Below are 14728 nucleotides of genomic sequence, written 5' to 3' on the forward strand. Positions count from 1 at the left end.
GAGTTTCAACCAAAGCTTTAAAGATCAGAAAGTAATTGTAGGTCTCCGATTTTTCTTTAAGAAAGTAAATCCAGATTTTTCTGCTAAAATCATCTATGAAGGTTAATACATACCTACTTCCTCCGATTGACAGTGTTTTCATAGGACCCCAAATGTCCGAGTGGACCAATTCGAGAGGCTTTGATGCCCTCCATGCCTTTTCTTGAGGAAATGACTTCTTTGAATGTTTACCCAACGCACATGCTTCACATACATCGTTTGTAACAATGAAAGAGGGTAGCCCATGTACCAGTTGGTGTTTATGCATGTAAGTAAGAGCACTAAAGTTTGCATGGCCAAACTTGTGATGCCATAGACGTGACACATCTTTTGTGTTTGTGTAGAGAGAGAAAAGATTGTCCCCATCAAACTTGATAGGAAAACATCTTGTTCACAGTCATCTCTACTCTCCCGATCAAATTATTATTCCTATCTTTTATCTCACAGAATCCATTTTTAAACCGTAAATCATATCCTTTCATAATAAGTTGGCGCACACTCAATAGGTTATGTCTCAAACCTGGTACGTAGAACAAATAGAGATCTTCTTTTCATTATCTCTAATCTTAATGGATATCACTCCATTCCCTGCCACACTAAGCTTGTTATCGTCCCCGGTTCGGACTTCCCTTTTCTTTGAGTCTTCTAGACTAACAAACAGGTCTTTATTCCCTGTCATATGGTTACTGCAACCACTATCTAGACACCACAAGGTATCTTGCACTGAATCTTGAACACTAAGCATCATGAACATCATGTCATCATCATTGCTTTCTTCGTTGTGAATGAAACTAGACTCCGCTCCTTAATCTGCAATTCTTTTTCTACAGGCTTTCTTGACATGACTGAACTTATAGAAATAATGGCACTGTATTTGTGTTTTTCTTTGATTCTTGCCTTTTTTGGTGTTTTCGAGTTGATTATCTTTGGCCTGAAAGGCGTGTTCCAGTATAGGGGGTTCAAACTGCTTCATCCTAAGTTCATGGGATTGAAGCGTACCCAAAAGATTTTCTAATGAAAAATCCTCCATGTTTTTCGACTCCTCTATAGCCACAACGACGTATTCAAATTTTTTTGTGAGGCTTCGCAAGATTTTCTCAACAACCCTCCTATCTTCAAGGATTTCTCCATTTAAGCGCATTTGATTTATCAGGATTATTACCCGATTGTAAAAGTCTTCTATGGATTCAGTTTCTTTCATTCTTAATCCATCGAACTCACAACGAAGCGTCTGCAATCTAACAATCTTAAACTTCTCTTCTCCTCTGTATGATTTGTGCAAAATATCCCAGGCCTCCTTTGAAGTGTCAGAGGATGAAATTCTTTCAAATATTTTTTCATCGACTACTTGGTATATTAGAAATAAGGCCCTTTTATCTTTCTTCCTCAAATCTTTCAACTCTAATGTCTCAAGAGCAGTCAATACGGTGGGTTCTGTGGGTTCATCGATTCCGTGTTCAACAACATCCCAAAGATCCTGGGATTCAAACGACACTTTCATTTGGATATTCCAGTGAAATTAATTCTTTCCATTTAGTTTTGGTAACTGCGGTTGAGACTGTAACCCGTTCCCAGAAGTTGATGCCATGAAGATTGGCTCTGATACCAATTTGTTGGAAGAAATTATGGATAAACAAGAAGAAGAAGATGATTTATCACACGTGAAAATTAACTACTTTATTAATTCACAGAGTTTACATATTTATACATCCCTAACCATCACGTCCATTCATTAGGAAGGTTACATAACTGATAACGACTTTTACCATAAACACCAACTAATTAATTATAATTAGATAATATTTACAAAGTATCTAGCTTGATTCTAACAATGCGAATAGGTAAAAAGTAAATAAAAGTAAACTAATCTAATTTTTCTGAGGTTTATAGTACGTTCTCTTCTTTTGCTTTACATAAGTAGTCAACAACGATTTGTGTGTAAGAGGTATTTGATACCTAATTACTCCTAATATTATCAAATCTATATAAAACCCACATCTCAGTAATCCCGTAAACTTGATGAACGCACCTTTTTTTTGATAAATTTGGGATGATTTTAATCTGATGACGACGATTTAGGGTTAGAGAGACACGGTGAGTAAGCTTTTAAGGAAGACGACATAGAAAGCATAGTAGGATTGATGATTCTTTTTCAAGGAACAAACCAAAAGATGTAGACTAAAGAGGTTTATAGACCTCATATGACGATTCTGGCGCCTTCTTGTGAGCGGTAGAAAAGGAAGTATCAGTGGTTGTGATGGGAAGCCGATGTTTATGTACAAACAAATATGAAGCAACAGGCCATCGATGTTTATGTAGAGACGGTGGAAAGCGAAGGAGGCGTCGACATCAGCGATGGTGGTGGAGACTTGTTTTATTAGAGAGAGAGACGAAGACAAACACCCCGTAATACTAGTCTAATAATGAAGATGATTGTATTGTGATTACACTTACACCCCGTTCCCGAGTTCAACTTAACGAGAGAAAAGAAATGAAATGGGTGGAAATGAGAAGAAAATAAAAGAGATTGGTGTTCCCGAGCTTCATTAAAGGAGGGAAGTGGAGGAAAATGAGAGGATCACTTTCCCTCCTAACTTTCCTTCCGATTTGGGAGGATTTGGAAAGAAAGAAAAAAATAATTCAATTTCCTTCCACTTCTCTCCAACTTGGGAACACGAAAGAAAATTTTGTTTTTCTTTCCTTTCTCTTATTTTCTCTTGTGACTTTCTTTTCTTTTCTCTTTTTTTTTGTTTTGCTAAACTTGGGAACGAGGCGTTAATAATGAAGATGTACAGTATGTATATATAAGATATAATGTTACACATTTAACCCTCTAACAATAACGTAATACTAGTCTAATATTCCCCCTCAAGATAATGCCGATTTCCGACTCTGATCTTGGACATCAAGAAGAGAAAATTTTCAGCAGCTAGAGGCTTTGTAAACACATCGACTATCTTATCTTGTGCTTAGATAAACTGAACTGACAATCACCCCTGAGCAAATTTCTCCCTAACAAAATGAAAATCAACTTCTACATGTTTTTTTCGCTCGTGGAACACAAGATGAGTAGACAAGTATGGGGCACCCAGAGGTTTGGAACAATAGGCATGATAACATGAAGTTCTCCAAGTAAAGTCTCTATCCACGTAAGCTCAGCTACTGTATCAGCTAAGGCCTTGTATTCAAATTCAGTAGAGGACCTCAAGAAAGTCTTTTGTTTTTGTGCAAACCAGGAAACTAGATTAGAGTGAAGGTATATCGCAAATCCCCCCATGGATCGACAGTCATCAGGGCAACCCGCCCAATCAGGATCAGAAAAGGCACTGAGAGAATTAAATGCCGCATCAACATAGGCATGTAAGGTAGAATTCGATTGATGATTGATTCGTAAATCATGATCAGAAATGCCATGTAGGTAGCGTAGGATGCATTTCACTGAAGACCATTGATTTTAAGTGGGAAAGTGCATAAGCTAACAAACCTTGTTAACCGCATAAGTGATGTTGGGCCTAGAAAAGGTAACATACTACAAGGTAACAACCAGTTTGTGATATTGTACCATATCTTCTAAAGGTGCACTATCATAGGAAATGGTAGGAGAACGTCCGCACACATCACAAAAAAACTAAATCCAAAACACTAGAGCTTTTATTATGTGAAGGAAGTAAATGAAGTTTTATGGATTTACCTATAGAACATGAATTACAATGAGAAATAGTACTATTATGTAGGATAGGTAAATGAAATTTAGATAACATAAACTTAAAATCTTGAGGATTAGGATGCCCTAAGCATTGGTGCTAGACTATGGAACAAGATCTAGTGGATGAGAACACAACTCTAGATACTAGCTAAAAATTTGGAAGATGAAATGTGTAAAGTCCACCATCACACCATCACTTGGACCCGTGAGGAGGGTAAGGTGTGTTGACTCGTCCCTCACAACAAAAAAGGTAGAATAAAACTCAAAAAATACATTATTATCAAAACAAAACAGTTGAACAAAGAGCCAATGTTTTTTGATATCATGAGCATGAAGGATATTATTAAGGGAAAAGGTTTTGTGAGGAGAGTAAAATTGTTTTAAGCCAATGTTGAGAAAAGGTAGACCCTTACCTTTTCCAACTTGGAGATGGTCGTCACCATAGTATGCCTCATAAGTTTCAAAACCATTAAGATTAGGTGGCACATGGCTGTTGGATCTTGTATCTAAAATCCATGAGGTAGATGATGATATAGATGCTGGTGACTGATGGTCAACATAGTTGGAGTATGGTTGTCTAGACCGAAAGGTTGAAGGGTCTCGATTTGGGCATTAAGATAGAACATGTCTACTACATCACCTATTGCTTGTGCCACTGACTGTTTTTCGAGTAGAAGCCTAACTAACTGATTTCGGTTTCTGATATTGCCTTATTTATACATATTTTTAAGCAATATTTAAGTACATTTTTATATATATTTTGGTCATTTGCATAGAATAATGGTACTTATAAGGTTAAATTATATTTTGCAGCCAAAAAGAAGACATTTTGAAGAAAAGGGACTAAAAGCGTTAAAGAATGAAACTTTGGAGGTTGAAGGCTTGAAAGACAAGAAAAACACCCAAAAAAGACGTACTCACGACGTGAACAGATGATGGTTCACGACGTGAGTACAGAGAGATAGAAGATAAGCATCCAGGTGAAGGAATCCTTGCCGATGACGATTACCTCGAGTTCATGACGTGAGTTTTAAATTCTCACGACGTGAACGGTGAATTTGAAGAGAATGTAAATATCTTTTCCCATTACGATTGGGGAGACTTTTGGCTGGCTTAGAAGGATTCCTAGAGATGAAATTCAGAGGAAAAGAAGACTTGCAAGCTGGTTTTAACACCAAAGAAGAAGAAGTTCATAATTTGGCTTTATAGATTGGTACACTTAAACATGTCTTTGATTATAGTTTTTGTTTATTTAGCTGTTAGTATGTCCAGCTAAATCTAGCTGCTTTTGTTAGCTAGATGAAGCTTGAACTCATGGTTTTAATGCATTAGACTTGACTTTACTTGTTGGTGATATGCTTGTGTTGATCATTTAATGAGCTCTATGTGTGTATCTCGTCCGGAGTATTTTCCTTCTGCGTACCCACATGTTCCAACGTGGGGCGACATTTGGAGAGAGTAGTTGGGTGGAGTTAGAAGTGGTGGTGGTGGTGGTAGAGTTGGTGATGAGGCAGAAGATTGAGTTCTTGTCCTTTTCTTTGGTTTAATTTTGTCTTGTTCTAGACTAGCCTTTTATTATGGTTTTCTTTTGTTTGCTTTAAGTCTTGTTACAAATTTTTTGTATGGTTTGGTTGTTTGGATATTTTTCCTACTTTTATTACCATTTCCTTTGTCCTAGTTTCAGGTCATATGTAAGAGTCAAGTAAGCGTATATTTGGAACAAGAAATTTCGTTAGAGTGGAGGTATAAGAGAACGTCGAGAGAAGCGTGATTTGAGAGCATTTTTCGAGGTCTAATTGAGTCAAAGAGTGAAAGGGTCGTGTCCTACAGCTGTATGGAAGAGATAGTCTCATTTTAGTTCAAGTTGCAGCTCTTTTCGCCCTTCAAATTTCCCTTTTCAACACCACCACGACGTTGTGTCGCAATTTTCAAAACCAAGAAGTGTTATATTTAGTCTACCACGGCGTGGTTGTATTCACCACGACGTGGTGCTTTTTGAGTCAGTTTTCCGAACCTGCTCTCGTATTTCCAGTAGTCTCCGTAATGTGGGAAGCGTGCTAGGTAAAATCAATCAACACAAGCGTATCACGAACAAGTAAAGTCAAGTCTAATGCATTAAAACCATGAGTTCCAGCTTCATCTAGCTAACAAAAGCAGCTAGATTTAGCTGGACATACTAACAGCTAAATAAAAAAAAAAACTATAATCAAAGACATGTTTAAGTGTACCAATCTATAAAGCTAAATTATGAACTTCTTCTTCTTTGGAGTTAAAACCAGCTTCCAAGTCTTCTTTTCCTCTGAATTTTGTCTCCCGGAATCCATCTAAGCCAGCCAAAAGTCTCCCCAATCGTAATGGGAAAAGATATTTACATTCTCTTCAAATTCACCGTTCACGTCGTGAGAATTTAAAACTCACATCGTGAACTCGACGTAATCGTGATCAGCAAGGATTCCTTCACCCGGATGCATATCTTCTATCTCTCTCTACTCACGTCGTGAATCATCATCTATTCAAGTTGTGAGTACGTCTTTTTTGGGTGTTTTTTCTTGTCTTTCAAGCCTTCAACCTCCAAAGTTTCATTCTTTAACGCTTTTAGTCCCTTTTTCTTCAAAATGTCTTCTTTTTTGCTGCAAAATATAATTTAACCTTATAAGTACCATTATTCTATGCAAATGACCAAAAAATATATAAAAATGTACTTAAATATTGCCTAAAAATATGTATAAATAAGGCAATATCAAAATACCCCACACTTAGGCTTTGCTTGCCCTCAAGCAAATCTATTTATTTAAACTTAAACCTTCATCACTAGCATTTCATAGAACAATCCAATTCTAGATCAGCCATTATGCCAAGACCTCAACGCATGCATTTGTGTCTAAAATTTTTCCTAAATGACCCCCTCCCCCCCAATACTTTAAATACTCATAGTCTTCATAAAAAACTACCCACTTCTTCCGAACAATGCTCATTTTGTGCAACCCTCCGAATCCATCCTCAGAAAGCTTTTTAACCTCAAGATATTTTTGGTTAAGCTGCCCAAACGTACATAATCTAGAAATTACAACTTTAGATACCACAATGGTGCTCTTGGAATTCTTCACTTCTTTGATATTTGATCTTTGATTGCTTTGAATTCACCACATTTATGATTTTTGGTGTCTTCAACCTTTGATTCTTTGGAATTTTGATCTTTGATCTTCATACTTTGATAGCTCCAAAATTCTTCATGAATATTTTTCGGTAATTTCTCTCTTTTTTTTACATGTATAACTCACCTTTTTTTTTATATAAATATCACTCAAAAACCTACATGCTTAAGCAGGGGCGCTTAACTTCAACCTTTATTGGTTAAGACATATCTTTCCTGGATACATTTCAGGTTCAGGCTGCTAAACATTTTGCATTCCTCAAATTAAGCAGGGTCATGTTTTTGTTCCGTGATTTCACTAAAATAAGGGTGGCCACAAATGCACTATAACGTGTATTGGCTCAACTAAACATTTGTGCTCTTATCAGATCATCCCATATAACACTAACAACTACAGTTCAAATTATTATTACTAGATTTAATTATTAAAAATTATAGAATTTACTAAATTATCTAGCAATTTACTTTTTCTACCCCCTACCCCACACTTATTTCATACAATGCCCTCATTGTGTGCTTAAATTAATATAGACATTAAGAGAAGGGAGAAAAAGGAACAGACTCCCCTAGGATAGTGGCGTGATCATCTCCAAAAGTGCGGATAGAATGTGCATCTTGAATACAGACTTTGAGAAATAGAAACTTGGATCTTGAATACACGAGATAAGTAATGTACCGGCAAAATATGGAATCGAGTCTTCGATATTCAAAAAATGTGGTGCAGAAAAATGTGTAAAATGAACAGAACAATGTGGGAAAGCATATGCCACATTGCATGCTAGAGAAAATGAGCAATAATAATCTTCATAATAGTCCCAAAAAGAATGGTGGTGAACCACATAATGAACATGGAAAAATAAGACTCCTTTTGTGAAAATTACAAAGTCACGACGTGAATTCGATGTGAAGCGGGTTCTGGAAAGTCACCATATACCAACTAACGAGGTGAATAACAAAGTGGTCACGACGTGAAAACTGGAATCTCAGAAATATATTTCTTCCAGCCTCTATTTCAATTCTTATATTCAACCCCATATCTTAATGGATTAAGACTCTTCTAACCCTATTAATTTCAACTCTTCTCTCTAACTTTTTTTCCCACCCCACACTTAATTTAAATTATGGGTCTCGACTGTTGACCTTAAACACTCCCGGCTGAACACATATGCACTCATATCTCGACATCCTTTGTATGCGCTCCTAGCAATTCTGAAAAATAACTACCAAGAAGAGAAAAGTAACATAATATCTTAATATTTTTACAATCCCAAATAAAATAAAAACAAAATAAAACCAAACCAAACAAAAATTAAAATAAACGATCAATCATCCTCATCATCCTCATTCACCCCCCTAGTGCCTGCTCCATCGCCTCCATGTCCTCGATACTCCGTCCACCTCGGGAAAATTTGGTAATGATACTCCAAATGAGGCGATTGCTCTATCCCAAGGTGTCGAACCACGTTCTCCATGGTACCCCTAATCCAGTTGACACTGAAAGATAACTGGTCCAAATAACCAACCATATCACCCCAAAAGGTTCTCTTACCATGGATGCGGGTGGATGCATTGGTTGCCCTCTTTCTCCTCTTCCTTTCATGTTTTTGCGCCTCGGCCTCGGTTATGGTTTAGGTTGGTCGGCCGGCTGCTCATCACCATCATCATTATCTTCAAGAATCCCCCAACGTGTCCCATAATTCTTTACCACCTTTATTGTCTCTAAATAGCCCACATAGCTCTTTATAGACCTGCTCTTGGATGGCAAACAAATGGTACCACCCCTTGCACGTGAATGAAAATCCTTCCCCCAAAAATATCTTAGTAAGATATTGGGACATTCGATCCACCATCCCAACCTTCCTCAACCGTGCCCACTGAATAGTGGGGGCAATAGCAAACTCCCGGTTGTAAAGTCATCCCAACCGATTGTTCCATCGCGTATAGATATCCCAGGGTGTAGTTGTTGGAAAGTTGTAAAATGGATGTAAACCCGCTACTCCAGTTGGAATCTCTCTTCTGGGAGCCATTTCAGCAAAAACAACAACAAACATATCCAAAAGAAACAACCCAACAGATTAGAAATTAAAAAAAAAAAAAAAAAAAAAAAAAAAAAAAAAAAACTAAAGTTGTCCAGTCCTAGTATTCACATCGTGAATCCTTTAGTATTCACATCGTGAATCCTTTAGTATTCACATCGTGAATCCTTTAGGATTCACGTCGTGAGTTCGTAACTCAGCAACTAGAATCACTAAAATCAGGAGGCAAATCAGGTCACAATATTAGTGGGGTTTACTCCTATACTAATCCCAAGCACAAAGCATCAACATTCCAAGGCTATTACAGGAATTTTAAGAAATAAATTTGACATTTCATCTAACTAACAAGCCCTAACCCTAAGTTCAACTATAAGAGAAAAATTAAACTTAATAATTAAGAATCATTACCTTAGATTGAAGTATTAGGTAAGCAAAAACGAAAGTGGAGTGTTTTCGGACAAAATCTGTCACACCCCAAAAACCGAAGGCGGAAACATTTCCGTGGTTGACTCCACGTTGAGTATCAAATCCAATGTACATAGTAAGTAAAGTGATACAAACATTACATTACATATTAAAAGTTTTATAATTTGTTTCAAAAGACATAGTTTATATAGTTGTGATACATATTATAGATATGAACAAAACGAACGAGCCTTGCATGCACACCGTCCTGTATCAAGAAAGTCTTCGGGTACCTGTACTATCGTTGACCTGAGAACACAAGCGGTTTGAAAATCAGCATAACGCTGGTGAGTTCATAAGTAGTTTTGTTTTGTGAAAATGTTCGTGTTTCCTTTCTGTTTCTGAAAACATAACACACACCAAGAAAATCCCACATTTTCTTAAAAGTTGTTTGTTGTTTCATAATTACAAAGTATAGTAGGTTTGTACACTGAAAACATGTTACTCATGTGAAAAATATGTAGTTTCATTATCCGGTTTGTTAAATTGTTCAACTTTAGTTCCAATGTATCTCTAGGAAAGTCCCATACTTTCCTGATTGTGAGTTATCATTTGTAAAAGATGTAATGTTATCTATTTTGTTACACTTTTCTAGTTAAGTATGAATTCCCCAGGAAGGCCCCATGCTTTCCTGAATGTTGGTTTTCAATGTAAAAGATGTATAAAGTTATTCATTATTACCATAGTAAATCTCTGTTATCCTAATTGCGAGTTCCATAACCATACTAAAGACTGAACCTGTGGCAATAAGTAGTCCACAAACTTATGACTTTCGTCACCCTTGAACCATTTCGGTTCGGCTGTAGCTAGCAGCCAGGTGTGGGGTAGTCATCCCTGTATAGATCTATACACTCAAGTCACGCTCTCTAAATCCTAGAGATTCTGGTTACGGGTGTAGTCCTCCACTCGCGTATCTCTGTGGAGTGTTCGCCGAGGACGTGTCTCCAATCATACAGGAATAACAAATTTACTAGTAATAATATGATAATCCTCCATTCGCGTATCTCTGTGGAATGTTACCGAGGACAAGATAGTGTACAAATTATATTGTTCATGTGTTCTAATGTCATGCTTTTAACTGATAAAATGTGGAAAACCATTTGTGAAATATATAAAACATAACAGTTTATAAAACCCATTTCACAAATAAATGTTTACGTGATCTGCATGTTCTACTGGTTATCAGTTGTGTATATCAATATTGAAAGCATATGAATTGTGAAACACACACACACACAAAATAAGTTTTGAGTACAAGAGCCCTTGTACTTTGCTTGTGTTCCCCCCTGAAAACAGTGAAAACAGTGAAAAATGGTAGGGGTATGAACTCACCAGACTCGGAATCGCAACTGTTTCGGATACTAAGCGTGGGTTCGGGGCTTGATTACTCGCGATGTCCCTATGTAAAATGAAATAATGTCCATATATATTTAATTAGGGATACATTCACTAATTAAATAGAACATTACACTCTGACGAGATTAAACACCTCAAAACGAGCGTTTGGAGTGACCCGGGTGACATCTACGGACATGTATTGGCACTAGGGACTTGGGACTTGAGTTTACTCCCCAAGAGTAAACATATTAGGGAGTTTACAGCCACAAAACACACACACACATGATTTTACGACCGTAAACTCATGTTGGTGTGATTTTGAGGGTTTAATGGCTTGAATGGACATGGGGATTGTTGGAATGGACTTCTAAAATGCCTTAGATTAAATTGTTTGGATTTATATCATTTAAAAGGGAGTTTACGGCCTTAAACTTGGAGTTTACAGCCGTAAACTCTACTATGGTGAAGAAAAATTGATTTGAGGCATAAGAAGCAATCACATGTGATTCAAATAAATTTTCCAAGCCTTGTTATGAATTAAGAGCACCATTTAACACATTTTTAGGAGTTTACGGCCTAGAGGCATGTTCTATGGCCGTAAACTCTTCTATGCTCATGAAAAATTAGTTTTTGACACTTCAAACAATCACATGTAATTCTAGAAATTTTTGCAAGTCTTTGGAGTGAATTAGGGGCATCTTTTGACATAGTTTCATGAGTTTACGGCCAAAGGGATATGTTCCTAGGCCGTAAACTCCTATATGTGGCATTTTGAGATGTTACAAACCCCTAAACTATTTTTAGATGGATCTAGGATTTATTACAAAGCTATTGGTTGAGTTACAAGGCATTTTGACATGTTTAAAGGTGTTAAATCCCCATTTTTGAGGAGTTTACGGCCCAAGAACAAGCCTTGGCTGTAAACTATCTTTTTTCCTTCAAAATTCATGTTTTAAATGTTTTAAGTCCTAAATTGCAAGCCTTAAGGTTGTATCTAAGTCCCAACAATGATTCGGAAGGGTTAAATGGCTCAAAAACCCCATTTCTAGGTGTTTGCGGCCCAAGCTTGATCCTTGGCCGTAAACACATGTTCTAGGTCCAAAACACAATTTAAACATCAAATTGAAGGCTAAAGAGGTTAGATAACAAGTTCAGGATGTTACCTCTTCGATTTGGAGCCTTAATTCTTTGTTTTGGACCTTTGATTATGGATGAGGAGAGAGGTTGGAAGTGTTTATGGAAGAAATGGCCAAAAGCTTCAAATGAAAGCTTTGAATCATTTATATAGTGCAAGGGAGTTGGACACGACGGAATTCTACCCGATACCGGCGTTAAGTGGGGCTTTTCGTCATACCCGACCAATTTGTCGTAACCCGGTATGGTCGATTCTAGAATTATTCCGATAACTACTATGGGGTGTTAGAATGATTCCTAATGGCCTTAACACACCCATTAAGTCATTTTAGATCGATATAAGTTAATGACTTAATTAAATGGCGAAATTGGAAACGAATTTGGAAACGACGTTTGGTTGATCAAATTGGATTACAATTTGAGTTACAGGAAGTGATATGAAATTTCGGGTTGTTACATTATCCCCCGTTAGAGGGAATTTCGTCCCGAAATTCAAGACAAGATATAAGATAAAAATACAAATCATGGATCTAGAAAGAGTTGTGGATGCTTCTGTTTCATTGAGTCTTCCCGCTCCCAAGTGAACTCCGGTCCCCGCTTGGCATTCCAGCGAACCTTCACTAATGGGATGCGACTTTGTTTCGTACGTTTGACTTCTCGATCCATGATTTCGATTGGTTCTTCCACGAAGTTGAGGTTTTCATCGATCTCGATCTTGTCTAAAGGAATCACTAAGGTTTCATCAGATAGGCACTTCTTGAGATTTGAAACATGGAAGACGGGATGGATGTTACTGAGCTCGTGAGGTAAACGAAGTTTATAGGCTACCGGACCGATCCTGGCGAGGATCTCAAAAGGTCCAATGTACCTCGGATTAAGTTTCCCACGCTTACCAAAGTGTACAGTGCCTTTCCAGGGCGAGACTTTCAACAGGACACGGTCTCCAACCTGGAATTCTAGTGGTTTCCGACGGTTATCAGCGTAACTCTTCTGACGATCACGTGAAGCTTTCAGTCATTCTTGAGTTTGGATGATCTTCTCGGTGGTTTCACGGATGATCTCAGGACCAGTGAGAGCACTATCGGGGACTCGAATCTTGGCTAGCTGTGTATCTCCCACCTCGGCCCAGCACAGAGGGGATCTGCACTTACGACCGTATAGGGCTTCGAACGGGGCAGCCCTAATGCTGGTGTGATAACTGTTGTTGTATGAAAATCTGATCAAAGGTAGATGTGCATCCCACGACTTTCCTAAGTCAAGGACACATGCCCTAAGCATGTCTTCCAGAGTTTGAATTGTTCTCTCACTCTGTCCATCTGTTTGAGGATGATACGCCATGCTCATATCTAATTTGGTTCCAAGAGCTTTCTGAAGAGAGAGCCAAAATCGGGAGGTAAACCTGCTATCTCGATCAGAGATAATGGACGCAGGTTCACCGTGCAGTCGGACTACCTCCTGGATATAAATCTGAGCGAGTCTTTCCATTTTGTATGATTCTTTGATCGGAACGAAGTGGGGTGACTTTGTCAAACGATCGACAATCACCCAAATGGTATCATACCCACTTGAGCACTTGGGTAGTTTGGTGATGAAATCCATGGTGATCATCTCCCATTTCCATTCGGGTATTGCAGGTTGCTAGAGCAGACCTGAGGGTTTCTGGTGCTCAACATTTACTTTGGCGCAAGTCAGACACTTGCCCACGAACGTAGCTATCTCAGCCTTCATGTTTGGCCACAAGTATTGTTTCTTGAGATCTAAGTACATCTTGTCAGAGCCCGGGTGAACAGAGTATTTGGTTATGTGTGCTTCCTCCATAAGTATCTCTCTGAATCCTCCGAACTTGGGAATCCAGATCCGATCCATGAAACAATGGACTCCGTCACCTCTAATCTCAAGTTTCTTTTCCATTCCTCTCAAAGCTTCATTCGACACATTCTCGGGTTTGAGGGCTTCTAATTGAGCTTCTCGGATTTGTATAGGTAGGTTAGAATGGATGGTCATCGTCTGGTTCTTCACTTTACGGCCTGTACTCTCCTTTCGGCTATGGGCATCTGCTACCACATTGGCCTTGCCGGGATGGTAACGGATTTCACACTCATAATCACTGAGTAGTTCTACCCATCGTCTTTGTCTCATGTTCAAGTCTTTCTGATCAAAGATGTGTTGTAGGCTCTTGTGATCGGTGAAGATCGTGCACTTGGTTCCGTAGAGATAATGTCCCCAAATTTTCAATGCAAAGACTACAGCTCCTAGCTCCAAGTCATGTGTGGTATAGTTGACCTCGTGTGTTTTCAACTGTCTAGAAGCATAGGCAATTACTTTTCCTCTTTGCATAAGCACACAGCCTAAACCTTGATTAGACGCATCACAGTAGACAACGAAGTCCTCTGTCCCCTCGGGTAGGGACAGAACAGGCGCGCTGCACAAAGCTCTCTTCAGTGTTTGGAATGCGGTTTTTTGTTTATCACTCCAACAAAAGGGTACACCTTTCTGTGTTAGAGTGGTTAGAGGTTTGGCGATTCTGGAAAAGTTTTTGATAAATCTTCGATAATAGCCAGCGAGACCCAAAAATTGCCGGATTTCTGTGGGTGTCTTCTGTCACACCCCCGAACCAGACAACGGAAACGTCCGGGGGCTGTCGTGACTCAATTGAATACCATAACATTGAATATATATGAAACATAACAACATTCGTCACCGTGCATTAATATATTACAACCAGCAGTGTTTACATGTCATACATTGTTTAAACATTACATTCCCAAAAATTAAATTGTTTGATTCATACATAAATAAACTGCAACCGTCACTGAATATGATTTCCCTTGATTCACTGGTTCCCTAAGAATACAA

At 38.2% G+C, this 14728-nt stretch overlaps 1 protein-coding gene across 1 annotated transcript; it reads right to left on the minus strand.

Annotated features, from left to right (window-relative positions):
• Nucleotides 1-844: 844 nt before the first annotated feature.
• Nucleotides 845-1540, minus strand: LOC145099141 (uncharacterized). Its single transcript, XM_079036728.1, has one exon. It carries the CDS (start codon nt 1538-1540, stop codon nt 845-847), a length of 696 nt encoding a protein of 231 aa, XP_078892854.1.
• Between the last annotated feature and the right edge of the window lie 13188 nt (nt 1541-14728).

The sequence above is a fragment of the Lactuca serriola genome, chromosome 4, assembly GCF_051521515.1.
Source record: "Lactuca serriola cultivar US96UC23 chromosome 4, Lser_US96UC23_V15, whole genome shotgun sequence".
Taxonomy (NCBI): Eukaryota; Viridiplantae; Streptophyta; class Magnoliopsida; order Asterales; family Asteraceae; genus Lactuca; species Lactuca serriola.

Coding starts and splice junctions, on each gene's coding strand:
- LOC145099141 (XM_079036728.1), bottom strand. CDS start 1,540: ATGAAAGTGTCGTTTGAATCCCAGGATCTTTGGGATGTTGTTGAACAC.